This window comes from Helicoverpa zea, chromosome 5 (assembly GCF_022581195.2).
Source record: "Helicoverpa zea isolate HzStark_Cry1AcR chromosome 5, ilHelZeax1.1, whole genome shotgun sequence".
NCBI lineage: Eukaryota > Metazoa > Arthropoda > Insecta > Lepidoptera > Noctuidae > Helicoverpa > Helicoverpa zea.
The window spans coordinates 3,919,046-3,946,536 of NC_061456.1; the positions used below are offsets into that span (position 1 = coordinate 3,919,046).

At 35.2% G+C, this 27,491-nt stretch overlaps 4 protein-coding genes across 7 annotated transcripts in view; 3 read left to right on the top strand and 1 right to left on the bottom strand.

Annotated features, from left to right (window-relative positions):
• Positions 1 to 18,037, top strand: part of LOC124630395 (bifunctional 3'-phosphoadenosine 5'-phosphosulfate synthase) — a 34,226-nt gene extending 16,189 nt beyond the window's left edge. For both annotated transcript variants that reach the window (XM_047164274.1, XM_047164273.1), the window contains exons 4-14: positions 5,722 to 5,859; positions 8,340 to 8,459; positions 9,817 to 9,957; positions 10,777 to 10,839; positions 11,281 to 11,520; positions 13,368 to 13,523; positions 13,951 to 14,056; positions 15,423 to 15,565; positions 16,033 to 16,194; positions 16,573 to 16,681; positions 16,974 to 18,037. In XM_047164274.1, coding sequence (XP_047020230.1) covers positions 5,722 to 5,859; positions 8,340 to 8,459; positions 9,817 to 9,957; positions 10,777 to 10,839; positions 11,281 to 11,520; positions 13,368 to 13,523; positions 13,951 to 14,056; positions 15,423 to 15,565; positions 16,033 to 16,194; positions 16,573 to 16,681; positions 16,974 to 17,083 — 1,488 coding nt within the window. In that variant the 3' untranslated portion in view covers positions 17,084 to 18,037. The remainder of the gene's footprint in view (positions 1 to 5,721; positions 5,860 to 8,339; positions 8,460 to 9,816; positions 9,958 to 10,776; positions 10,840 to 11,280; positions 11,521 to 13,367; positions 13,524 to 13,950; positions 14,057 to 15,422; positions 15,566 to 16,032; positions 16,195 to 16,572; positions 16,682 to 16,973) is intronic.
• Positions 18,038 to 18,737: 700 nt separating this feature from the next.
• On the top strand, positions 18,738 to 23,008 carry LOC124630396 (isovaleryl-CoA dehydrogenase, mitochondrial). Its single transcript, XM_047164275.1, has 9 exons — positions 18,738 to 18,915; positions 19,679 to 19,805; positions 20,235 to 20,313; positions 20,657 to 20,762; positions 20,987 to 21,148; positions 21,391 to 21,546; positions 21,820 to 22,011; positions 22,332 to 22,500; positions 22,814 to 23,008. Exons 1-9 carry the CDS (start codon positions 18,790 to 18,792, stop codon positions 22,945 to 22,947), a joined length of 1,251 nt encoding a protein of 416 aa, XP_047020231.1. The 5' UTR covers positions 18,738 to 18,789; the 3' UTR covers positions 22,948 to 23,008.
• LOC124630397 (bifunctional peptidase and arginyl-hydroxylase JMJD5) lies at positions 22,962 to 24,630 on the bottom strand. The gene has a single exon (XM_047164276.1). It carries the CDS (start codon positions 24,522 to 24,524, stop codon positions 23,307 to 23,309), a length of 1,218 nt encoding a protein of 405 aa, XP_047020232.1. The 5' UTR covers positions 24,525 to 24,630; the 3' UTR covers positions 22,962 to 23,306.
• A 477-nt stretch (positions 24,631 to 25,107) lies between these two features.
• The window catches only part of LOC124630399 (folliculin-interacting protein 2), a 35,369-nt gene continuing 32,985 nt past the window's right edge, over positions 25,108 to 27,491 (top strand). Inside the window, exon 1 of one of the 3 annotated variants that reach the window (XM_047164277.1) lies at positions 25,108 to 25,318. In XM_047164277.1, coding sequence (XP_047020233.1) covers positions 25,248 to 25,318 — 71 coding nt within the window. In that variant the 5' untranslated portion in view covers positions 25,108 to 25,247. Of the gene's footprint in view, positions 25,319 to 25,605; positions 25,832 to 26,427; positions 26,535 to 27,491 lie in introns of those variants that run through there. The other 2 variants (XM_047164278.1, XM_047164279.1) reach the window with 2 other exon arrangements.

Below are 27,491 nucleotides of genomic sequence, written 5' to 3' on the forward strand. Positions count from 1 at the left end.
TGTGATCAATCACCTGGCATGTGACAATGTTTAAGGTCTAATGAGGCCGATGAGGACTCTGTAGTCATGCAAGGAGACAGTTTAATAATTTCGACCGTTATGTGGAATCCTGAAGTTAAATCATACAGCACTAATTATTTCGGTTGTCATTTGAACTTACTTATCAGTCGTTACGGGTAGTAAGGAGCCAGTAAGTCTGATAACCAGTCTTACCTTGTGGTAGCCTGGTTAATTGGGTTGAGGAGGTCAGATAGGCAGTCGCTCTTAGTAAAACACTGGTACTCAGTCGCATCCGGTTAGACTGGAAGCCGACCCCGATATAGTTGTGATAAGGATAGCTAGGCAGATGATGAGTACTAATTATTATTATTTTCGTAATGAAGGTTTTAGTATTTCTCAATAGCATAGTTACATATTGTACTTCTTCGAAGTGGCAATGTATACGAATGTTTTGTACTCATGTAATCTTTAATTGTCGGTCATTTATCTTCAGTTCAATGACATTTAGGTCGTGTTGGATCCTCGGAGACATGGTTAAAACATGATTAATTGTGGAACACACAGATTTCAATCATTTATTTGACACTGTTGACCTGCTTATGAGAGAACGATTCTAAGCTTCGAAGATGTTAAAATAATTTCTGTGTATAATGGACTGGAAAACAATAGAAGAAAAACAATCGGTTGCTTTACTTTGAATAACAATGTGAACAAGAAAGTAAAATCTCTCATGACATGTATTGTTAAAAAATAAAACTAAATTATAAATTATTATGTATGTATAGGCTTGGCTTACACTTTCGATGTAATGTAATTCAATTTAATCGGGTACATTTTCATTCATACATACATTTTATAGTTCGGCCGTTCAGAGAATGCGTTCCTGACACATCGCGATTGAACTGACGACGTAACTTTGTAATGGCGTTGCAGTTACGATAAAAATTTTTTGCTGATTGTTTACCGTTTTAACAATTGATGAAATAAATTTAAAACAACATTATTATATCAATAATCAATGAATGTTATAATTTTGGTCCAAACTGAGTGTCAAATAACTTGGTAAACAATATTTTTCTAAATCTATACTGCGCAATTACAAGGTTATGTCAGCGCTTTATATTTGTAGTGCTGTGCTAAAAATAACAGGCAAGTATCGTAATCAGTTCTTTTACAGTTATACTTATATTATAAAATAAAAGATTTGTTTTTCTTTTTTAAAATTTGAAAATAATGGACTATAAGATAACTTTTATGAATTTAATACAGCTAATTTCAGCTAATTATTAAAAGCTTATATTAGTATCTTAAGGTAACAAACTGCGTAAGTTAAAACTTCAATACCAATCTGTGTTTAATAATCTTAGCAAATTCGGATTTGTCTCACATAGCTTAATCTCATAGACACCAATAAGTAAGTAGTATAATATGTGCGCAGTCCTGTTTACTATATTATGTCTATGGTTTTTATTTGATTATCCGGCTTATGTTTAATGGACTTGTAGCGACATGAAACGCATACAACCTTTTCGACTCGCAACCTTCAATAGTCATGAAGAAAAATACAATGAAGTTCAAATGTCAAATTCAAAATTTTAAATTTTCAAAATCAGATTTTCGTTGTCGCAGGCGTACACATATAAATAGGGCGCCGCCCGTATAAATAAATTAGTCGACATAAATTCTTCGTGCGTAACTCATCTCCTTAAGACTGTTTCTGCTTTTCAAACTGACATCGGCGCTAAATAGGACTTCGATTGTGTTTTTTATTGCGTTCTTTTTACTTTTGGTGCATAATAATGCCTAAACGTGGACAAACATTGAAAAGTGGAGCCCGTGAGTTAATCATCAAGCTGCAAGATTACTTTGAGCGGGAGCGGCAAAATTGCGGACCCCTGATACCTGTCGAACAAGTACAAGAACGCGTCTCTCAGGCGCTTGGAGTTAGCAAACGAACGATAACAAATATTAATAAAGAAAAGTTCGGCTCGACTGGCATGGAAGATAATATTTTACGTACTCCGAAGAAGAAACGTAGAACTAAACCCGTGACAGATATTGACACCTTTGACGCCGATGCAATCAGAAATCATATATATGGTTACTATTCCAGAAATGAATATCTCAACAGGAAGAAGCTTTTGGCATCCTTAAGAGAAGCTGGACTGTTTAGGGGGGGTAAAACTGCTTTAACCAAAATCTTAAAAGATATAGGTTTTTCGTATAAAAAAACAGACAAAAGAAAAATTTTATTAGAACGATACGACGTAATTTTAAAAAGGATAAGTTTTTTGAGGGAAGCAAAAAAAATTGATAACTGGGATAATGTCGTGTTCATTGACGAGACATGGCTAAACGCCAATCACACGGTTTCCCGTTCCTGGACGGATGATACACAAGCGTCAACGTCAAAAGTACCAATGGGTAAGGGGGCCCGTCTGATAATATGCCACGCAGGTTCTGCAAAATACGGCTTTGTGGAGAACGCGTTACTGGCATTTCAATCAAAAACCACAAATGACTACCACGAGGAAATGAATGCCACTACATTTAAAGAGTGGTTCCAGAACGTGCTTTTGCCCAGCCTAGCAGAGCCTTCTGTAATATTCATGGATAATGCCTCCTATCACTCGGTTCAAATACAGAAACCCCCTACCCAAGCTAATAAAAAAGAAGAAATGGTGGCTTGGTTACAAGCAAAAGGCATTGACGCAAATATGCAGATGCTAAAAGCAGAGCTAATTAAATTAGTTATAGTTCGGCCATTCAGAGAATGCGTTCCTGACACGTCGCGATTGAACTGACGACGTAACTTTGCAATGGCGTTGCAGTTACGATAAAAATATTTTTGCTGGTTGTTTACCGTTTTAACAATTGAGGAGCATTAAAACAACATTATTATATCAATAATCAATGAATGTTATAATTTTGTGCCAAACTGAGTGTCAAATAACTTGGTAAACAATATTTTTCTAAATCTATACTGCGCTATTACAAGGTTATGTCAGCGGTTTATATTTTGTAGTGCTGTGCTAAAAATAACAGGCAAGTATCGTAATCTGTTCTTATACAGTTATAATATAAAATAATACGTTTTGATTTTCTTTTTAAGAATTGGAAAATAATGGACTATAAGACTTAATTATAACTTTTATGAAAAATAAAAATAAAACTATGACCAAACCGCATTTTTATACTTAGATTAAAAATGGTAACCCCAAATGGCGTTATGGGCCGCCATTTTGTGACGCTAAAACAGTCGTCCGTTGTCGTTTCGTGCGCATAGACTACGTTTTTCAAGTGTTTTCGATCTGTTTTTATTTGATTACCCGGCTTTTGTTAGACCGAGATATCAGGATTGATTCTGTTATTGATAATAATATAATTATACATGTAGGCGAAGATGATGATGAAGACACCACCTCCTCAAGCAAATCGGAGTCTGATTAATATTCTGTTCGCACATTCAATTCAATGTACTTGTAACAAAGAATAAATAAAACAATTTTATTATATGAATATTACCTTTTTTTGGTTTCCACTTAAATAACTAAAATATAAAACAAATGATTCCGCCAATTTAAAATGAAAATAATCTTAAAATAATGCGGCGGTTCATTTTGAAGGAACGGTAACGAACTCAGTGTTATGTTGTGCCCATCACTAGTCGTGACTAACTGATAGGTGTCAGGAACGCATTCTCTGAACGGCCGAAGTATAAAGAAAATAAAGCGGCAAATGTGCGATACGAAATCGATGAACTGGCTCTGGAGTACGGTCATCGCGTTCTAAGAATTCCACCGTATCATTGCCAATATAACGCGATCGAGCTAATCTGGGCTCAAATAAAAGGTTACGCCGCCCGCCACAATACTTCCCCGCCATTCAGCCCGAAAAAGATGATGACCCTATTAAAAGAAGCCTGCGGGGAAGTCACAAGAGATGACTGGGCAAGGGTTGTTGAGAAGACTAAAAACCTGATTTTGGAACATTTTGACCGAGATATCAGGATTGATTCTGTTATTGATAATAATATAATTATACATGTAGGGGAAGATGATGATGAAGACACCACCTCCTCAAGCGAATCGGAGTCTGATTAATATTCTGTACGCACATTCAATTCAATGTACTTACTTTATTGCATAGAAATTGTAACTTTGTAACAAAGAATAAATAAAACAATTTTATTATATGAATATTACCTTTTTTTGGTTTCCACTTAAATAACTAAAATAAAAATGTAAATGATTCCGCCAATTTAAAACGAAAATAATCTTAAAATAATTTGGCGGTTCATTTTGGAGGAACGGTAACGAACTCAGTGTTATGTTGTGCCCATCACTAGTCGTGACTAACTGACAGGTGTCAGGAACGCATTCTCTGAACGGCCGAACTATAACGATTTTAATTTTGATAAAATGCTGATTGTTTGATACCCTAATTTATTTTAATGACCATTATTTTCTAACTTCAGATGATAAACGGGTATGTTGAGTGACGCAAATGCATTGTTTTCAGTTACAAACTTTATTTTATTTTTCAATAAGAATATCATGTAATTATTATGGGAAAATATAATTTGGGAGTGATTGTTAAATGTTTTGGGAAAAATAAATGAATACAAACACAATGCTTTTAAGTGTCTACCCAGGAAAAACTCAAGACACAACACATTATTAAAAAACATACATTTTAATAACTACATATTCATGTTACATTAACCGTCGTACCACAAAAACATTTAAACAATTATTTAACACTTGTCTAAAAAAATACAGATTTAAGACGTTAAAATAAGGTCCATTTTGCAGCCACAATTTTTTTAGACAAGTGTTTGACACAGGTTTAAGTTTTTGTAGTAAGACCAAAACCATCTTACCACAAAAACTTTTAAACGTCAGTTTAAGCCTTGTCTAAAAAAATGTCAAATTATGACGTTGACATATGATTCATTTTGCAGCCAAATTTTTTTAGACAAGTGTAAAACAGGCTTTTAAATTTTTGTAGTAGGGCCATAAATGTCTAGATTAAGTATACCTACCACTCTACAGAGCTGTAGTAAGTACCTTATATAATTTGATTATAATGAGATCAAAAGTCAGTGTAACACATTAGTAACAAACAAACCGTTTACAAACATCGTTCTAGTTTTGATTACAGTACAATGACATTATGAGGAGATCGTTAAAAAAGCAAGTGACTAACGATTCGAATAGTGTCATTAAGGGTCATTTTAATTTATTAAACTGGCAACATTTTTTTCTGTTTTATAATGTCAAGGATATGTTTAATTTTTCGTCCCGAAAGACTTTTGGGATTCTTTATTCTATGTACATCCATCTTAATAAGAAGACAGTTGAAAATAAAACGAAGTGTTGCTATATCCACAAATAATGCAAGAACCCTTCAAATGCTCGTCTCATCCTGTATGACTTAAAAATACTGCAAAACTCACGAGTTCAATAAAAATACTTTAAACTCCTTTACTTCCTTCATAACTTGACTCATAACTAGGCTCCAGACAGACGGACTGCATGTCGACTGCAATCCAACTGCAATTTGCAGTTCAATGGCAGTTTGAATGCAGTTGACACGACTGCAATAGAACTGCAAAACAGTCATGCAGTCCGATTGCAGTTGGGATACAGTCGGCGTGCAGTCGTGTTCTGAAGTTGATTTGCAGTCTAGAGCCTAAATCTTTCAATATCTTGTCACCAGGATCGAGAAGTAGCTCGTCGCATTCACACAGACTCCGACCTGCCTTTCTTCGAAGTATTCATCGACACCCCACTCGAAGTGTGCGAGCAGAGAGACACTAAAGGCCTCTATAAGAAGGCTAGAGAAGGATCTATTAAGGTAAGTTTAGTTTACAATGGTACTTATTTTATTTAGTACAGAAAACCTCTAGGATGTAAGTCGGAATGTGGAAGAAATACAGCATTCTAAAATTTGATATTGTTGCCATTTCCAATCCATTTGATCCATTGTTCCACCGCGTCCCATGGTAACTACCTCGCAGACTTGGATAAAATTTGACATTATAGCCTTCCTAGATAGATAGGCTATCTAGCACAGATTTTTTAAAGTTGGCCCAGAGGTATGGACTTATTTTAATGAACTATCAAAAGGCATAAGATGCTACTTATATAAAGACTTTCTAGTTATTCGTTTTTTGTTTTTTAATTTTATTGTATAATTTACATATTTTAAAAGCTTAAATTTTTTTTTACATATTTAGTGCGCATGTCAATTTGTTTATCTCATTAAATTGTAAAAACTATCTTCATTATACCTACTATCTTCCTTATCATGAAACAAATACATGTTTAATTTATTGTATTTGCTAATTATAGTTCGGCCATTCAGAGAATGCGTTCCTGACACGTCGCGATTGAACTGACGACGTAACTTTGCAATGGCGTTGCAGTTACGATAAAAATATTTTTGCTGGTTGTTTACCGTTTTAACAATTGAGGAGCATTAAAACAACATTATTATATCAATAATCAATGAATGTTATAATTTTGTGCCAAACTGAGTGTCAAATAACTTGGTAAACAATATTTTTCTAAATCTATACTGCGCTATTACAAGGTTATGTCAGCGGTTTATATTTTGTAGTGCTGTGCTAAAAATAACAGGCAAGTATCGTAATCTGTTCTTATACAGTTATAATATAAAATAATACGTTTTGATTTTCTTTTTAAGAATTGGAAAATAATGGACTATAAGACTTAATTATAACGTTTATGAAATATAAAAATAAAACTATGACCAAACCGCATTTTTATACTTAGATTAAAAATGGTAACCCCAAATGGCGTTATGGGCCGCCATTTTGTGACGCTAAAACAGTCGTCCGTTGTCGTTTCGTGCGCATAGACCACGTTTTTCAAGTGTTTTCGATCTGTTTTTATTTGATTACCCGGCTTTTGTTAGACCGAGATATCAGGATTGATTCTGTTATTGATAATAATATAATTATACATGTAGGCGAAGATGATGATGAAGACACCACCTCCTCAAGCAAATCGGAGTCTGATTAATATTCTGTTCGCACATTCAATTCAATGTACTTGTAACAAAGAATAAATAAAACAATTTTATTATATGAATATTACCTTTTTTTGGTTTCCACTTAAATAACTAAAATATAAAACAAATGATTCCGCCAATTTAAAACGAAAATAATCTTAAAATAATGCGGCGGTTCATTTTGAAGGAACGGTAACGAACTCAGTGTTATGTTGTGCCCATCACTAGTCGTGACTAACTGATAGGTGTCAGGAACGCATTCTCTGAACGGCCGAAGTATAATTAAGCCTATTGCCGTATATGCAAATATGATGAAAATGACAAATAAAATGAAGATATTATATATGCGCCAGAACACCTATAGTTTATAGCGTACTAGCCGTTTTCCTGCGGTTTCACCCGCGTCCCGTTGGAACTACTGCCTGCCCGTACGGGATAAATATGATACTCGGAAAGAGTTTAGCTTTCCATCAGGGAAAGAATTTCTCAAATCGATTTAGTAGTTTCGGAGCCTTTAGTATTTTATATTAGTATAGATTAATAGTCTTTCATTTGCTAATATTTATTTTTTTAATATATTATTTGGAATATTCATACAATGACATGGCTATATTATAAATACAGGGGCTCATTAATAAATATTAAAAAGTCAATAATAAAATATTATTTAAAATTAAAACAAATTCGTATTTTATTTTATAAGTCTGAATAATAATTAATAGTATTATTTAGTTTTTTTTTTTAATATCTACGTTTTTAATTTAATATTGAAACAATTAATTCTATGTTTTCATAAATAGTAATAATTATTCTTGCCTAGAAAATTAAGTCTACAAAGTATTATTCAGAATATAAAACAACAGGATAATGGTATAACAAAAATATACATTTAAACGACTTTAAATGTCTATTTTGGTAATTTATTAGAATATCTACGTTGGTCTCATGACACAATTACATAAAAATTACACGTGCCTCACTCGTAGCTGTACCTATGCAGAGACGTTCCGAATACTGGCTATTCCCTCGCCTCACGCGCAGTCTATGATAAAACCATATCTCTTCTTGGCAGTCGAGTAAAATCCTGTAATATTTTTTTATGTCTCATTTATCTCATGTCAAATTTTCTAAAAATTGGTTCAGCTGTTTTAACGTGATCCTGTGAAAATCAAATCGCGCATTCGCATATTAGTTCGCATTTCAGCTTTACTTTCATAATTCTCAGTTATAATAATAGTTGGAGTTCAGACTTCATCTTCATCATTTTCAACAGACTTTATATCGTTGTCTTTCTTTCCCAGGGTTTCACAGGCATCACACAAGAATATGAGCGTCCCGAAGCGCCGGAACTTATTGTTCAGACTGTGGGAGACTCCATTGAGGAGTCTACCATGCACGTCGTACGGTTACTGGAGTCACAGGTAAATATGAACTTTAATGTGCTTGTAATAAGGTTCAAAGTCAATTGTCTCCTTGTTTCGCTCAATAAATGTTGCTCTTATCGATTCGTTGATGTATTTTTGGGATTCAATGGTAAAGGAAAATTACCTAATCATTTGATGCAGGTAAATTAAAAATAGGCTAGTAACGGTAATACATTTTTAACAGGGCATTATGGTATTCAAGTCTATTTTATTTTATGTTATACTTACACATATTTTTAAATAAACTTAAATTAAAATTAATAAATTATTAGTATTTAACCTCATCTTTATTCGTTATTCGTGCTTGACTTGATCATTATTATGAACTAGGAAATATTTTCTGCCAAAGATATAACGTCAAGAATAATAAAAGCATTGCCAAGTTATGCAGATAACTTTGTTGACATTTAACATTATACAGAAGAATTTTGATTATAAGCTTTATTAAGATCAAGATAACCTGCTTGATCTTAATAAGCTGTCTTTTGTTATAAACTGAAAAACCTCCTGTATATTACTTCTAGAAAGACGTAAACAAAACAAAATGATATAAAACGATTCACACACTGAACAGGTTAACAGACTATTGTTATAATTTTAATCCATTCACATGATTCATTTTAATTAAATTACAACAACTTAGCCTCGATATATTTCCTGCCTTTCTCCAGACCTTGAACAATCATGAAAAATCTTTGTCTTTATTATCCTTATTTTATTTATTCACTCAAAATTCCCACGTAATTGAAAGTGTTCAAAAGATTTTGTTTTATTTTTCTACAATAATATAACCCTTCAATTCTCAGGGTCAAAATACTGCAAATTCATGACTGTTATATTTATTGAAAGAATAAAATACCTCTAGACCTAATAACTTCCTGGTGCAATTTCAAAATTAATTGCAATTTTATTGACAGTCTCAATTAAATTGTTGGCAGAAATCAAGTTAAATTTATTGTGATTGTAACAAATGATTTTATTGGCCTTGGAGTTATTTTGTGATGTCAAATGTTTTGTAAACGTATTGCATAGAAAAATATCGAAGGACTTGAATTGGTTCCTGTCTTGAAAATTATTGTAATTTTTCCAGCGACTTTATTGCTTAAAGCTGGGACAAGTATAATATTCATGATTCATGGACCTGAATAGTAGAATACCTTCGCAAATCAAACCTCATTTCACCTTATATTTGAGGTCGGCGCAGCACGTCTTCTTCCATACTCTTAAATCTGCCGTCATTTCACAAATAGCATTCTTTCCAGCCATATAGACTTTCACACAATGCACCCATCTTTCTCCTTCAACCCTTTTGTATTTATTGACTTACACATATGTAATTTTCTATCATTTCTAGGGTATCATCCCATGCTTCGAAAACAGTCGCAAAGGCGTGGAAGAGCTATTCATATACGGCAACAGACTGACCAGTGCTATAGAGGAGGCGGCCAGACTACCGCAGATTGAAATCAATACTTTGAACTTACAGTGGGTGCAGGTAAGACAAAATGTACTGAGGTTATGTGATGATGATGATATCCTCTTAGCCGATTATCGGGATTAGCCAACTGCGCAGGACATATTATAGTGCACAAGCATTTGCGCAGACATAGGTGCACTCACTATTCCTTCACTCTCATATTCCGATGGGATGGCAATCTGATGAGCTTATACATACTAATACATAGGGAGTTTAAAGCGTTTGAGATGAGGTTTTTGTGCGTATATAAGTGCTTACTGTCACTTATTTAAATACATTAAAGACTAGCTGTTGTCTGCCGTTCCACCGGCAACAACTTAACGCACTTGGAATGAAGTAGCCTATGTCTTTCACATGGGAAATGCCTAAATGGAATTTCTACGTGTGGATCAAATTCCATTTAAATTAATCATTAGTTTTAGCATGACCGACAGAGTAAGGTTTGTTTCCTTTCGCATATAAAATATTAAGTAGTTATTAATACTGAAGCATCTGTTTATAAAAAAAAAAAAAACATTGACAGCACTTTTAAGGAATGAGGAAAATATTTAATTATAAAATTATCTGTTTGAGATTTACTTTCCACAAGTCATGCTTGTATATCATAAATCCCAAATAATTTAACCTAGTGGAATTTTTACGCATCGATATGAATCCTGTATAATTACTTATTACTTGTTTACTGTTTTTATCTCTAGATTATATACTTGCGTAATACTAGATTAAAAACATAAAAGATAATATAATTGTGTACTATAACTTGCATAATAAAGGCAGTACAATTACAATCTTCCGGCAGTCGGTTAAGATTTATATGAACATGGTTGCTTGTTTCAGGTTTTGTCAGAAGGTTGGGCGTACCCACTTAAAGGTTTCATGAGGGAACACGAATATCTACAAGTAAGTATTTAATATACCTACTGCATACTTTCCCTGACACCCTCATTAGTATGTGGGTAGAAAGAGATTCTAAGAATTCAAAATATTATTCCAAGTCATCAAGCATTGCAAAACAGGTTAAACCTGTGTCTACTTTGACGTAATCGCAAGATTTGTATTCTGCATTATGGCAATATAACCATAACGCAACTACAAATAAAGCAACTATTGTTACTTAGGTACCTAATCCTTTCTATATAAGTTACTCACAAAAATAAACCTTACATACATCAACATAACGTTGAAAATCTAAATTCTTTACAATGAACTACAAAAATAAACTTACCTCCATCGTTATAAAGTTCAGGCTTACCATTTTTACAAAGGAATTACGAAAATAAACTTTACACCCATCAAAATAAAGTTCCAACTCGCATATTCAACGTTCTTTGCCAATTTCAGGCACTGCATTCAAACTGCCTAACCCTTCCCGACGGGTCTGTGGTCAACCAATCAGTGCCCGTGGTACTCCCAGTGGACACGGAGACTAAAGACCGATTGACAGGAGCGAATGCCATCGCGTTGACTTATAATGGCAAAGCTATTGCGGTCCTGAGATCTCCGGAGTTCTACCCACATAGGAAGGAGGAGAGATGTTCCAGACAGTTCGGGATTTATGATGCTGGACATCCTTATATTAAGGTAAGAGATTCTCTTTTTAGGTAAGGTAGGCTGTGTAACATCTTATGTTATCTAATCTTAGAAATGGCATTACAATTCATAGATAACTTTGATCTTTTGCAGGAGAAAATTCGTTACACATTTAATGTCGGTAACATACTGTTACTCAGACAGTGTGTGAATAGTCAAATTTTGAAAACACGATTAAATTCCTTAAAGCTAGCTTTCTTTTGGGTTGACCGTGATATAGCGATGATCGTTACTTGTGACGCCTTGACGCGTCTAAACAACAAACAGAATATAGAGAACAGATAACTAATAAATTAATCATATCGATAAACAAAACATTGATCTGCGCAAAGAATTTCCTAAACAATAAATTGTTCTCGGTAGCTCCATGCAAAACACTGCTGATCTTGATTGTGAAAAGGCTAGGCAGATGATCAGTGCCGGTTTTAACTCTACCAGCGCCCTGGGCGAGATTACTACGTCGCCCTCCAACTGCAATTCAAACCCATACGAAAAACAGAGACATTTGTAGTTACCAATTGCGCGAGCGAAGCGAGCGCGAATTTTTTTTATAGTTAACAAGTCAAAACAAAAATTACGTAAAATATAGCCCAATCGTACATAAGTTATTGCTGGTTGGTGAATGCAAACCACGTGAACAGAGCTTCTGATTGCGCGAACGAAGCAAGCGCGAAATTTTTTGTTATATTTTGGAACTCAAAACAAAAATTACTTAAAATGTAACCCAAACATACATAACTCTTTGCTGGTGTTGGCGCCTATGTATTAAAATTTTGGGACTTAAAGTTGTCCCGTAAATAAGAAAGTTCATATGGGAACTAGAATTTACTTTCTTATTAATAAAAGGACTTAAAAACGACGCTACCTTTTTGCTAGGGTAGACTAAAAATAAATGAAAAATAAAAACAACTGTAAAGTGAAGCAAGCCCGAAAATTTTTGAGTTTTGGATCAGTAAAAGTCCTAAACATATATAATAAAAGGCAAATGTGAAGTAAAGAAATCGCGAGCGAAGCGAGCGCGATAATTTTAGAGTTTTGGGACATAAAAGTAGTGTTTGATCGAGAATTTCTCAAATTGAACGCGAAATTAAACACAAATTAAAAGAAACCGTGACTGGATCGACAGTCAGCTGTATGTGTTTGTTTCTTCGGTGCTCCAACTTTTTGTTAAATTGAGAACTCTAAAAGTAAACGCAGAAGAAATTAGAAATAAAGAAGAAACCGCGAGCGAAGTGAGCGCTTTTTTTTTTCTTCGAAGTCTGCAGCAAATTTGCTTGTCTATTTCACATTTTACAAGGCTAAACTTCCATATAACGCAAGCAATCCCATGTTTATTATTTTTACTGGCTAGGAATTGACTTGGTTGGTGGTTTTAAAGATTGTTATTGAAAAACCTATTTGATTCTAATCTTCTCAAGTTGAGTGATCGTCTTATGGAATCTAATGTCCTAGGCCTGTATGGCCTTTGGACAAATCTAACGCGCCCGGCATTATACGACAATACATTAATTTAATTGAAATTTCTTGGTCCAGGAGCGTACCGCGGCGCGGGCGCCCCTGAGCCCGCGGCGCCCGGTTTAATCGCACACTCTGCACCATAGGTTTAGACGGCCCTGATGCTATCCATACATTTGGATACAGTTCTTGTAGGTTGCGATCTTTGATGAAATTTAAAATAAAAATAGTATAGGAGTAACATTCTGATCAAGGATTGGTTAGGGCGCCTGTGACGCCCACTGTGGCGCCCCTTACATCCGGCGCCCTGGGCCGTCGCCCAACCGCGCCCTACCCTAAAGCCGCTACTGCAGATGATGAATAACCGGTTCTAATATTTCTAGATGATCAAAGAAGCAGGTGACTGGTTGGTGGGCGGCAACCTGGAAGTGTTCGAGCGTATTCGCTGGAACGACGGCCTGGACTCGTACCGACTGACGCCCAACGAGCTGAGGCAGAAGTTCAAGGAGTTGGAGGCTGATGCTGTGTTCGCTTTCCAGGTGAATAAAAAATGAGAACTTTCTATGACAATGTTATAAGTAGTTTTTTTTTGTTAACTCTAGGGAGTAGTAAAGGGATGATTTGGGATGTTGTCGCATTCTTGACGTAAAAAGTGACCAATTTCCATAAATAATTTTTAGTTTGACTTTTGTGAATTCTTAGTACCGGGACTTACTTGTGTTGCAAAAGCCGACATACGGTCAGGTAGTGGTTTAAGAAGATTTTTTTAAAGCAATTTTATTACTGCCATGACAAAATAGCGTATTACGGTTACTTGTAAAATATCAAAGAGTATATGGGACATCATATTGCACCTCTAATCTCGCATGAATTTTAAATACTCATTATTATATTATGAGGCTGTGCACCCATATTTATGCCTTTTAAACCAAGTACTTTATCATAATATTATTTATATTGTTTCAGCTTCGTAACCCCATCCACAACGGTCACGCGCTGCTGATGCAGGACACGCATCGTCAGCTCGTGGAGCGAGGCTTCGAGAAACCTGTGCTCTTGTTACATCCTCTCGGTAATATATAGCTTCATTATAGTTCGGCCATTCAGAGAATGCGTTCCTGACACGTCGCGATTGAACTGACGACGTAACTTTGCAATGGCGTTGCAGTTACGATAAAAATATTTTTGCTGGTTGTTTACCGTTTTAACAATTGAGGAGCATTAAAACAACATTATTATATCAATAATCAATGAATGTTATAATTTTGTGCCAAACTGAGTGTCAAATAACTTGGTAAACAATATTTTTCTAAATCTATACTGCGCTATTACAAGGTTATGTCAGCGGTTTATATTTTGTAGTGCTGTGCTAAAAATAACAGGCAAGTATCGTAATCTGTTCTTATACAGTTATAATATAAAATAATACGTTTTGATTTTCTTTTTAAGAATTGGAAAATAATGGACTATAAGACTTAATTATAACGTTTATGAAATATAAAAATAAAACTATGACCAAACCGCATTTTTATACTTAGATTAAAAATGGTAACCCCAAATGGCGTTATGGGCCGCCATTTTGTGACGCTAAAACAGTCGTCCGTTGTCGTTTCGTGCGCATAGACCACGTTTTTCAAGTGTTTTCGATCTGTTTTTATTTGATTACCCGGCTTTTGTTAGACCGAGATATCAGGATTGATTCTGTTATTGATAATAATATAATTATACATGTAGGCGAAGATGATGATGAAGACACCACCTCCTCAAGCAAATCGGAGTCTGATTAATATTCTGTTCGCACATTCAATTCAATGTACTTGTAACAAAGAATAAATAAAACAATTTTATTATATGAATATTACCTTTTTTTGGTTTCCACTTAAATAACTAAAATATAAAACAAATGATTCCGCCAATTTAAAACGAAAATAATCTTAAAATAATGCGGCGGTTCATTTTGAAGGAACGGTAACGAACTCAGTGTTATGTTGTGCCCATCACTAGTCGTGACTAACTGATAGGTGTCAGGAACGCATTCTCTGAACGGCCGAAGTATAGTTTGATTATCATTTGTTTATGCATGAATAATTTGTATGGGACATAAAAATTTAGACAGACATAAAAATTAAAGACAAATCCCATAAAAAAAACTCTTGCGTTTCCTAAAACATGTTACACATATGTTGACACAAAAATAAATAACTACAAAATCTTTAATTCTGTACTAAAAGTGAGATCATCGATCAAAAACTGCCACTCTTACATCTCGAATTTGTGGACATCACTATCGGACATACCTATTTATGTTTTGTGATGAACTATTAGGTACAATTTTTGCAAACTCGACTGCATTCCGCAACAAAATTATATATATAAAATTATATATAATATACTATACAAAGACACAAATAAAACAATATATTTTTTTTTTCCACCAGGCGGCTGGACGAAAGACGATGATGTACCATTAGAAGTGCGTATCAATCAACATAAGGCTGTGCTGAACGAAGGAGTATTGGACCCTCAGGCCACCGTGCTGGCCATCTTCCCGTCACCCATGATGTATGCTGGACCTACTGAGGTAAGTCAAGATGTTTTAAATGAGTTGCAAAAAAGATATTATTAATCTGAGAATGAATGATGGAGTAAATGTTTTTTTTTTCAGAAGTAATAGCGGGACAATCGTTGCATTTTTTTTTTGTTGCCTTATGTACAGTGTCCATACTTCGTAAAATAATTCTTCCCAACTCACCATCATCCGGTCCTTATCCCATTACATTCTTCTTCTATATACTTTTCTTTCTGCCACCATCTCATTCTTTTTAGCCATATCGACTCTCATACAAGTCCATCAATCGTGTCTTTGGTCAGCTGCTTCGTTAATAATTCTTCCCAATGCCTAATCATTTTTCAAATTTTGGAATACCAATATAACAATCCACTCTTCTGCTCTTCTATCTATATCACCTGACAGTAAGAGATGATGTGGTCGAAAATAGTGCAGGCTATACACTATTTCCTGTAACCAACATTTCCTTGTTCCTCCAGGTACAATGGCACGCGAAATGTCGTATGAACGCGGGCGCCAACCACTACATCGTGGGCCGCGACCCCGCCGGCCTGCCGCACCCCAGCGGCGGCGGAGACCTGTACGACCCCAGGCACGGGGCTATGGTGCTTAAAATGGCGCCAGGACTTAATGAGTTGGAGGTCAGTTTGTAGGGGAAGGTGGGATTGACTATGGTCTTTCTAGTAGTCTGCTCAAGCTGGACAAGCTTTTGGACTGAAATTGAGTTGTTTTTGCGTTAATTTTCCTTTTAGCAATTTGAGTCCAACTTCGAAAGGGACAAAATAAAAATATTATTTTTGCAACATACAGGTAACTTTACCCAGTCAAAGTTTGCAAGGAAATTAGGTTTTGTTTCAAAATTTGGATGAATATACTTAGGTACGTTTTAAAATGCCATTTCCTTCATTTTTTAATCTGAAATTCCAACATTATCTTACCAAAAGCGGTTGTTTCTTCTATAGTCTATTCAATATTCATACACATGTTTTATAATATTTTCTCTCCCTCTCTTGAAACAGATCATTCCGTTCCGCGTGGCCGCTTACGACACTTCAGTCGGCAAGATGGCGTTCTTCGACCCCACTCGCAAAGAAGATTTCGACTTCATATCCGGAACTAGGATGAGAGGTAAGTCATGATTTAACTACCACTAAAAGCTTTACTTTTTTTTTAATCTTGGCAAGTCGCATTAACTTTACTTATTATCTGTGGGCAGTCCATCTGCCATTAAAACTGATATTGATCAAGGTAACCACATTAATGTACCTAATAATAATCTATTTTCTGATAAATATCTTTGGGAAAAGTTAATTACACTGGTATGTTTATTTTTTGTGTAGATAGAGAATGAAAAAAAAAACATAGTTCTCCTCAGTCTGGCTGTCTCTGTAAAGTCAATTAACCTATATAAATATTTCAGGTCTAGCTAAAGCCGGTAAGGAGCCGCCCAAAGGCTTCATGGCACCTTCAGCGTGGAAGGTACTTTCCGAATACTACCAGTCTCTGAAGTCCAAGATGGACACCAACTAAACTATCCCACTAGCAGCTAAACTAAATCTAAGTATTATTTATAACTTACTGTCACAATACTTACGGCCTCAAAGCGTTCCATAGACACTGCTAATGAATCTGTGCTTTACTTTTTCAATCAACTAAAGTCTATGGTATGGCATTCTATTTTTAATTTTAGTAGAATAAGAAATTAAAGCGGTTTACACTTTATTTTTTATGATAGTATTTTTATCCTGCGCTGTTTTTCATGAAATCAGGCCACTTTTTTTTCTTTCATCTTTCTAAGCTACAATCATACTCAATATAACAATGAGATTGCATAACTATTTTTAAGTTCTTTTAAGGGGCGAGATGTGGATTTTATTTTTGACAAATCATTTTTATTTATTTCTGTTTATTACTTAAAATTGTTTCCTCTGGTTTGTGCAACGAAATCTATGCAGTGCAATATTTTTGTGATTAAATTATGGATGTTTATTTATTTGTGATATGTATACATTCCTGTATGCGCGTTATTTACCAAGTGTATCTGTTTACACAGTTTATTTTCCCTTAAATAGTGTACACTCATTTTGTCTACTATAAATTCTATACTTTCCATATGGCGAGTATGAGGTATAATTCTAAAGAGTTCTTTTTATTAGTTGTTTCAAATGAATCGTTTATCTCGATACAGATTTTTTTTGTAAAATACAAATTATGTGTATGAGAACTGTTACAAAAGAGGCACTTTTTGACGTTTATTTTATTTACTTACATAATTTTTGTGACGCAAATCTTAAAAGATCAATGGATTATAATCAAATATGTGAACGTATTAATATGTATTATTTTATAATTGCGTAATCGATACATAATAATGTGAAGGGACGTATTGTTAATTTATAAGAGGTTTAAATATAAATTGTTGTAATTTTAGTGAATAAAGGTGCTTTTAAAGTTAGTGTAAAATAAATATCAAAGTGATACTGATTTTGTGTTTCATTTATAGAATTAGGAAGAGAACATTATTGTGATATTTTTTTGGGTGTGTTGTTTTTGACTATTTGTTCAGTGTTATTTCTTAAAGCCTATCGCTATTGATAAGATTATTTGATATGGTCGCTAATTAGCGCCCCATCTAGTTAATTATCTACTTAATCATTATCTCAGGAATTTCAATAATTTTCCTAAATAAATTAAACTTGTACTTACCTAAAATTGAAAGCTAACCAGTTTTCATAAAACTGACATATGTATTGTCGGTGAACTTGGGCCTTAGTAGTAAAAGTACTTTACCTACTCATACTAATAACGGTATACTCAGAGCAGGTGATAGACACCCCCCCTTTTATCATCGATAATACCTGTTTATCAAAGTTAACGTCCATACTTGATACGGAATTGCGTGCGGTGTCGTGATTTAAATGTTTAATTACTGACCTTGATCAACACCACATTTTAACATCAAATTAAACATCGTCCGCATACTTAGCAACAAAATACTTTTTGAATATGACAAAATATTTTTTCTTGTTACGTGAACCGTTATCAAAATTGGACCTTATCACTAAATGAGTAATTATGTAGCATAATCCTTCATGTTATCTTGTTTGTCAAGCGAATTGCGTCCTTATCAAGAAGATATAGAGTTGATTTTATTTGTTTAAATTGGTCCGATAGTGGTTTGGTTTGTTTTTCTCTCCAGTGCGGCTTTGACTTCATACAAGGAAGGTCGTATTACTATGGCTGTGCGTTTAGGCCGTGTTACGAGTTTGTTGCGTCAATGTACGGGCAAAACCGGTACGCGATGCATGTCTCATTATCCGATTGATGAGCATGTGTTTGGACTTTCTAGTGAACAGCAACAAGTGAGTATATTGCGTTGTTTTTGTTTATACAACAGTTGAATAATGTTCGATAATAGTGCATGAGCCTATATGGCCTCACACTTTATAAATACTTTGATTATTTTACTGTCATAATTTCTGATGTTCTTTCAAATGGTGTAATATGGAACAGTTCAATTTATAAATAAGTAATCGTTGACCCTGTATTGAATAAGGCATGAATTTTATGTAATTGTTATTGTAGTGAAGTCATTCATGATAATATCGCCACTGATAATAGTTTTTAAACTTCAGTGTCGTACGATGATTATATTATTGAAACATTATTGTGATAGTTATTTACCATTTCATATACCTATAAGTAGATATACATATTGACCAGTTAAAACAAGATAACATTGTTTGCTTAAGTATGAAGAAGTGAAGTTAGAGAAAATGTAGAGAAATCAAAGTTGTTAATAAGGCGTTGACTTGCAAAGTTGAGGCCTTGAACTTGGCCATATGTAGGTAAATCATAAATAGTAAATGTGTAACCACAAAACAACTTCTATAACATTTACGAGCCCATTTATTTATTGATGAATACCGTTCAGTAGTTTTTGAGAAAGTCGTGAACAAACCAACGCGCAGCAGGTGGTTTTAAGGGTAGGTACCTATGTGTACCTAGTGCGTGGTAGATAATATTGATTGGTAAAGGCTATAGTGACTGTAGGTCTACCCTCAAACACGATCACGATTAAAGTAAGTAGGTACAGAATAAACTAAGCGAGCCCTCTTTTTACAGCTGCGGCAATCAGTATTCGACTTCGCGCAAAAAGAATTGGCACCCAAAGCGGCACAGATAGACAAAGAAAATAATTTTGTAGAGCTTAGAGAATTCTGGAAGAAATGTGGCGAAATGGGGCTTTTGGGTAAAGTATACTTTTATATACCTTTTTAGTAGGTGTGATCAAAATATATCGTTGCTGCTTATATGGATACGTAGGCACGGCCCTGCCATTAGTGAACGTGAAGTTATTTATATCCTCTACCTGGGGAGTAGGTACTACTTGTACCTTAATATCTCTCAGAATTTTTATAAAAAAAGGTATTCACATGAAAATAAAAGTGCACTAACAACTGCAACTTTAGGTACCTTTTTGCACTGAGGTAATTAACCTCGGAACGAAAATATCTACCTGCGTTAAGTTAAATGAATGCGAATTAATTTGAATTATTACCGCTTTCCTTTACATAAGGTGTCGTATTTTCCAAATGTAGGTACATAGGTACTCGTACGTACAAATTTAATGTTTTAATACTCACGTGTTAATTTACACTTCGATTGTCGAATGTTTCAGGCATAACAGCGAATCCCGAATATGGCGGCACCGGAGGAAAGTACTCAGACCACTGTGTTATCATGGAAGAACTATCCAGGTAGCACATTACACCTTTTTATCTCTAGATTTCACCAATCTCACCAAAATCTTAGTATTACCTACTGGGACCTAGCTATTCTCCCAGCGGGACCCCTTAGGCCTGAAGCGTGCCGGGGCTGCGGGATTGTTCGAAAGAGTTACTGCAGGCCTAGTTCATGAAGGGATCCAGAGTGAACAGTGTGGATTTTAGACATAACTATTCTTCAAATATGGGTCCATTGATACTTGCAAAACAAACATTAGGTAGTGGGTTGGGTTCGCTCCTTCTTATACCGATTTAGGAAATGGCGTGTTAAACTTGATTAAGATGAATTATAAACAATATAAAACGTTGATTTCAGAGCCAGCGGTGGTGTAGCACTATCCTATGGAGCACATTCCAATTTGTGCGTGAATCAGATCAACAGAAACGGCACTGATGAACAAAAGAGCAAATATTTACCAAAAGTAAGCACTTTAAAAAAATACAAAGATCTTTAATAGAAATAACAGCCATACAGAGCTTATCAAGGCTCTTCCTGACACAGCATTTTAAATTAATTTTACATTATATTTCAACAGTAACAAGGTCGATGATTTGACAGTGAAAAATGCTGAGACATGTGCCGATATAAAACCAATTTTCTTTCTTGATCTTATGAAATTGTGACGTCATAATCCTCTGTTCACAGCTATGTTCAGGAGAACACATAGGTGCCTTAGCCATGTCAGAGCCGGGAGCTGGTAGTGATGTCGTATCAATGAAGTTACGTGCGGAGAAGAAAGGCGATTACTATGTACTGAATGGAAACAAGTTCTGGATCACTAATGGACCCGATGCTGATGTTTTAGTGGTATGGATTTAATTAAAGTAACGATATGTCAGATATTTTAAGGATTAAAGCTCCTCAAAAGTCTGCCTGTTGATAAGCATATTAGCAAAATGTCCCAATGTAATTAGTTTGGATCATTGATATTTAAATAACAAGTTCTGGTTCCTGAAATTCGTCCAATATCTGAGGGATGTTCCTTTTTCAAAAATAAATTTTCCATGAGCTAAAATTGCAGCTTAATATGTATTTGCTTTTGATTACAGGTCTATGCCAAAACAGACACTTCAAGTAAACCACAGCATGGCATATCAGCTTTCCTCATAGAGAAGGGCTTCCCAGGGTTCAGTACTGCGCAGAAATTAGACAAGCTCGGCATGAGGGGGTCCAACACTTGTGAACTGGTTTTTGAAGACTGTAAGGTATGGTTTGTCAAATTAGTTCCTTGTGATCGATAGAAAATATTTTAAACTAGCCGTTTTCCCGCGGTTTCACCCGACTCCCGTGGGAACTACTGTACCGGGATAAATATAGTCTATGTTACTCGTGAAGAGTATAGCTTTCCATCAGTGATTGAAAAAGGCTCACCATTATTTATTTGTCCCACAATACCTCCCCAGTTCTGATACTGAGGTCGAAACTAGCTTTTAGCATTTTCAGGTACCTACAGGTTAAAAAGTTGCTCTTATTTCTAGGTGCCAGCAACAAATGTCCTAGGAGAAGTAAACAAAGGAGTGTACGTCCTAATGTCTGGTCTAGACTTAGAGCGACTGGTATTAGCTGCAGGGCCCGTGGGGCTGATGCAGGCGGCGATAGATACCTCCTTTGGGTACGCGCATACGAGGAAACAGTTCGGCAAGAGTATTGGCGAGTTTCAGTTGTTGCAGGTAAGAATAATAAAGTTTGATCTTTATCATGCTTTTTCTATAGGCGCTTTTTGCACATCATCTCAGTGACAAATGGTAGAGAAAGAATATACACAGTACAGGGCCTGTATGGTTTGAGCTATCCTAGGGTACAATATCCAGAAAAGCAAATCTGTCGTTTTCGCTTGAGATGGCGCGGTTTTTCGCACGAAAAAGAAAAAAAAAACAACTCTCAGACCATTTTGAAATGGAAGACTTATTATGTGGGTAGGTATTAAATTACCGACGCATTGTAGCATTAGTTGTAGTAATATGTTTTGTTATTATAATTCCAATTCCAGGGTAAAATGGCGGACATGTACACGACACTGAGCGCGTGCAGAAGCTACCTCTACAGCGTGGCGAAAGCGTGTGACGAAGGCCACGTGAACAGCAAGGACTGCGCCGGAGTCATTCTGTATTGCGCTGAGAAAGCCACACAAATCGCCTTGGATGCTATTCAAATACTCGGTAAGTTAGGTGAAAGTGGTTTTAATTAGCATAATCTTAATATGTACTTAGCACTGTGTATGTGGATACAATTATAGAAACGATAGAAAATGAAGTTAAATGAACATAATGTGAAATAATTTCCTCGGCGAGTCTCGTAGCTCTAATATATTCGAGCCGGCTTGTCGCCAAAGTGCGTAATACGCACGGAAAAATATAAAAACTCATTTACCCACATCATAACAATGACTGTCTCAGTAGTCATAAGACCAGTTCTAGTTCTAAAATGCCTATTTTTTTCATTTATTTATAATTTACAATTTTGTCTTTCCAGGTGGTAATGGTTACATAAATGACTACCCAACAGGCAGACTACTCAGAGATGCGAAACTTTACGAGATTGGTGCCGGAACATCAGAAGTCAGAAGAATGCTCATTGGCAGAGCAATCAACAGTGAATACAAATGAAACAAATTAGCCAATATGTTATAATGATTCCAGTTATTTATTAAAGTTTCTAAAAAAGCCATTTTTTATCTTATTTATTTGTATTTTATTGCTTACTCTAATAATTATGCATATTGGGTTGTGATAATTGTTATTCAATTAGCTGCCAAATTACTTCATAAATCAAAGACTTGTCTAATTAGTGCTAATGTTCTAGGTGACTAAAATAAAAATGTGAATAATGGTTGTGAAAATGCTTTTCTGTGGAAAGTTTAACAATCTATCAGTATAATTTTTCTTTTCACAATAGTTTGAAAGTCAGACATTTGAAAAGAAGCCAAACTAGCACCACACATAAATAATAAGTTTGTACATTATGCTCATTCCCACCAAAAGCTTACTGAAAAGCTAATGGACAGCGACTCAACGAAATGCCACCATTTTGGTGGTATATACAGCATTTGTCCAGGTTTCAGTACACAGTAATAGGGTTTAGCACCTTTATATTTAGGATATTTATCTAAGTCTGGCTGCCTTGGATCTACTTGTGCTGTGTTGTTCAATAACTCATGCTCATGTGGGTACAAATACTCAGAATCTGATGGTGCAAATAAGAATAACTGTTTCTCACCAACAACTTGAGTGAGCAAGTTTCTCTTTGGGTCATGGTGCAGTGGTGAAACTGTGCCTTTGGGACCATACCAAGCCATGACATCCACAGGGACATTACTGTCAGAAAAACAGCAGTATTCAGGCTCACTGATATCATTCTTCAACTCAGGTATTTGGTCAAACAATTGGTACTGTGCAAGGTAACCGGTCGGCCCTTCAGTTTGATAAATATACTGCTTTACAAACTCTTCTATTGTTATTAGTTTTTGTGTCCAGTCTGTATCTGTGTACTTGCTTCCAATTTCAATTGAAACTGTTCGTGGTCCGGCAAGATTTATGAAATAATTTTGATCTTTCCACTTTTCTAATGCTGGCCAGTGATTGACACAGTTGTCCAGGATGACAGGTTTTTCCAATAAAATATAGTTTTTATAAAAATGTTCCATACTTGGGCAGTCTATAATTTCTATAGGTGTAGCATTGAATTTGCTAGCTTCAATTGTAGTGTTGTTGGTTATATGACTGTCTCTTTTAGGCGAGTCCTTGAAAACCTTTGTGCTTTGTTGAACATTGACAGAACTTAAAATACTTGCACAATTTTGTAACAATTGTGGTTCCTTGTCCAAGGGACACCCAAAAAGAATGCCAAAGTCTATTATCTTGAACGCCTGCTTTATTATCGTGTCCGAATCTTCACCCGAATATTTCACATGAGCTAATAACTTTAAGTATGTGGCAATAGTTATAGATTTTCTTATAAACAGTTTTACCTCCTTCCAATTGCCAATATTTATTTTTTCGTACATGTAATCGATTATGGCTTGAATTCTTATGAGAGAAGACGGATCTGTTGACTCCGTAGAGTTTATATACCTTTGCAATAATGATTTGGAGGCTGCATCCAAGTCCTTAATTTCTGGTAAAGATGAAGCTACACTGGCTTTATATTCTTCCAACTTATTACAAATATCGTGTAACGCTAACATTTTTATTACCTAAAGTTTTATTGCACTTAAGTACTGAACTGGTATTATATTTGTTTACTATTTTCTAACCTAGAAATTACTGAAATAAACATCAATGATATGACAATCATTCATCTTTAAAACGTTTCAATTCACGTAGAAATTAAAATAATTTTGAATGAAATCGTCCATCACACGGCCGAACGGAGCACACTATATTTGTGAATTACTTCTGTTGCTTGTTTCATAAATTATAGTGCATATTATGTGCTGGAAGAATAACGCTGAAAAATAAACTATTTCAAGTTTACTTGCTGTATTGATGCGTTTAACGTAACGTTATGTTTTGTTAAAGGGAATCACTTGTCTATGGTGAGGTGAGCTATTCACATTTCTCTTTCCATTTGAGTCTCTTTGAAAATATAAACAAAGACCAATGTAAGCAAAACTAATACTTCATTTTAACTTTTGGATCCTGATATGGAATCATTAAAATAAAAAGTAAAATCGAAAGTACAGGAAATAATGGATTTTATTGACCTTGACCTTTCAGCAAAAGTAAAAACTTATAGTCTATGCCAAATCATATGACTTTTTGCTTTTGCACGTGATCTGACATATTATTTACATTATTATATAGTGTTTTAAAAAGTTTTTTAAACAATGCTTTTCTAATTAGATTGCATATATGATGTTGGGGCAGTGCCCGCAATAAAAATGTGGTGAGATGTTACGTGTGAAGCAATGGCTTTATTCGACAAATTGTTTTCTCTCAAGAGAAAACTTGATGATCGCGAAGCACGAAACCGCGACAGGTACGTCATGATGAAACACTTCTCATTCATTTTAATCTATTTTTGTGAGTGGTGTGGTATGCGGTGGTGGGGTTGACGCACGAAGTGTTCACCCGTGCCGGGAGACAGGTCTTCACGGGGGCACTATGTGGACCTTCGCGTAGAAGTGGTGACGCACGCCAGTCTGGCAGTGCAGTGCGACGAGCATGTGATGAGCGCGCGGGGCGCGGGCCGCGGGCGTAGGCGAGCGCGCGATCACGTCACTCGCGAGAGGGGCGGGTCGCGCTCTGTGTTTACTTATTATTTACATGAGATGTAAGCTAGTACACCAGCACATTCCACTGCAAACGGACGCTCGTCCGTTCACACTCGCCTATCGATGTGCATTTAGTGTTAATCATTATCAGTGGTTGCATTTCTTTGACCTGTGAGTGTACATGACACAGTTTTGTCACTGCATACATTGCAACTTTGATATTTTGGTGAGCAGCTGTGAGGACAGCTGATGTGACTATGAAATAAAATGAAATTTAGGTAACAACTGTTTACTTTGTGCTTTTGTTAGATCTTAGGCAAGAGCAGTGGTTGTGTCTAGAATTCAATTATGAATTCAGTTGTTCTATTTATTAGAGTCCGTACAATGTTCAGTTTGAAGCAGCGCGGACTTGTTTCAGTCAAGTAATGACAATCGCATAGTAATGGAGCATATTTTGAATGGTAATGATGTGTCAGTTTCATGCAGCTACTGTTGTTTGATTCATCAACACACTTATATGAATGGTACTTACATCAATATGTGCTTGAAATTATTATTGGCACTCAAATGGAATAGTGTAGTGATTGCAACATAAGAGAAGAGAAAGTTTTTACATTGTTTACTTTTGTATTGACAACATACTGCTTACATATTGTAGACACAGTTATTGTGTTACTACCTCTGACAATGATTTAGGTAACATGTATATTTCTTGAAACAAACAATCATTTGTTTACATCACATTATCTATGAAGTACCTATTGTATCACCAATCGTATTATCTATTTGATTATTATTAATTAATTATCTGTTAAAAACCCCTATCATCCGGCTTCTTATCAGATATCACCCTTTTGATTAGTCCCTTCTTATCACTAAAACTTGGGTCTAAATGAAAGTTTCAATCATTTTGTCAGATTTCCTCCATACGCAATGATAGTATTTATGGTGTTTTATTAATATTTGTGGAAAAAATACAATGTAAGTTAATTGAATATTTTCATATACAATATTTTCTTTTGGATTAACAGAATTTAGAATATTTACTGGTCTAGGTAGGATTCTTGGTGTTGTGTTTAAGTTATCAATTAACATTAAGTTTTGTGAAAAACACAGAAAGCTTTGGTCATCCTTTGTAAGTTTTCTTAGATTCAGATAATGTTATTTATGTGGCTGTATCATAAAATTCTTATAGATAGGAATAGGAATATGAAGGTTTTCTGATTTTGTGATGTGTGTTCACTATTTTTGTTAGTTTATTAGTGATGTATTTCTACGTAAAATGCACAAAGTAATAAAGTCTTAATAGTTTAAGAATAATTCTGGTTTTGCAGTACAGGATACATCCTGTAGCTTAGTGCAGTCTGTGCAGGATGTAACCCTAACTGTTAAAACCTTTTTGATGGTGGCTGTGTCAAATAATAATTCAGATACCACTTAGCCATTGAAAGAATATAGTGCAGCAGAGTAGTATCCATCAAAGTCTAGGGAGAGCAGGCTAGAAAATGCTGGATAATCTCTTGATATTCACTCACATTGATGGTTCATTGACATTTGCCTTAAAGCGGCCTTCTTTTCGCAGTAGCTCGTTGCACGATCCATGCGATGCGTAATGATGACCGATGACAATGCGTCAATGTACGCTCAATATAATTACGCTTCAACAATCGCTTCGGCCGATTTGCCATTCCAAAATTGTGACCTAAATTGATTCGCATAAAACTCATTATTACGTTGCACGAATTTCAATCCAACGTATGCACTCTGTTATACTATAAATACTATTTTATGATGATGATGACATCCTGTTATCCTCATATATCAGGGATATAGGTATCGCATACGGCTTTCCACTCCTTTCGATAGACTCTCTAAGAAGAAGAATCAGACTCCTTCTGATCTTTAGCCGTCAGTTCGATGTCCTTCCATAATTGAATT

Coding starts and splice junctions, on each gene's coding strand:
- LOC124630396 (XM_047164275.1), top strand. CDS start 18,790: ATGGCTGTGCGTTTAGGCCGTGTTACGAGTTTGTTGCGTCAATGTACG. Junction 20,314..20,656: donor ATCATGGAAGAACTATCCAG/GTAGCACATTAC, acceptor CGTTGATTTCAG/AGCCAGCGGTGGTGTAGCAC. Junction 22,012..22,331: donor GCGAGTTTCAGTTGTTGCAG/GTAAGAATAATA, acceptor TTCCAATTCCAG/GGTAAAATGGCGGACATGTA.
- LOC124630397 (XM_047164276.1), bottom strand. CDS start 24,524: ATGTTAGCGTTACACGATATTTGTAATAAGTTGGAAGAATATAAAGCC.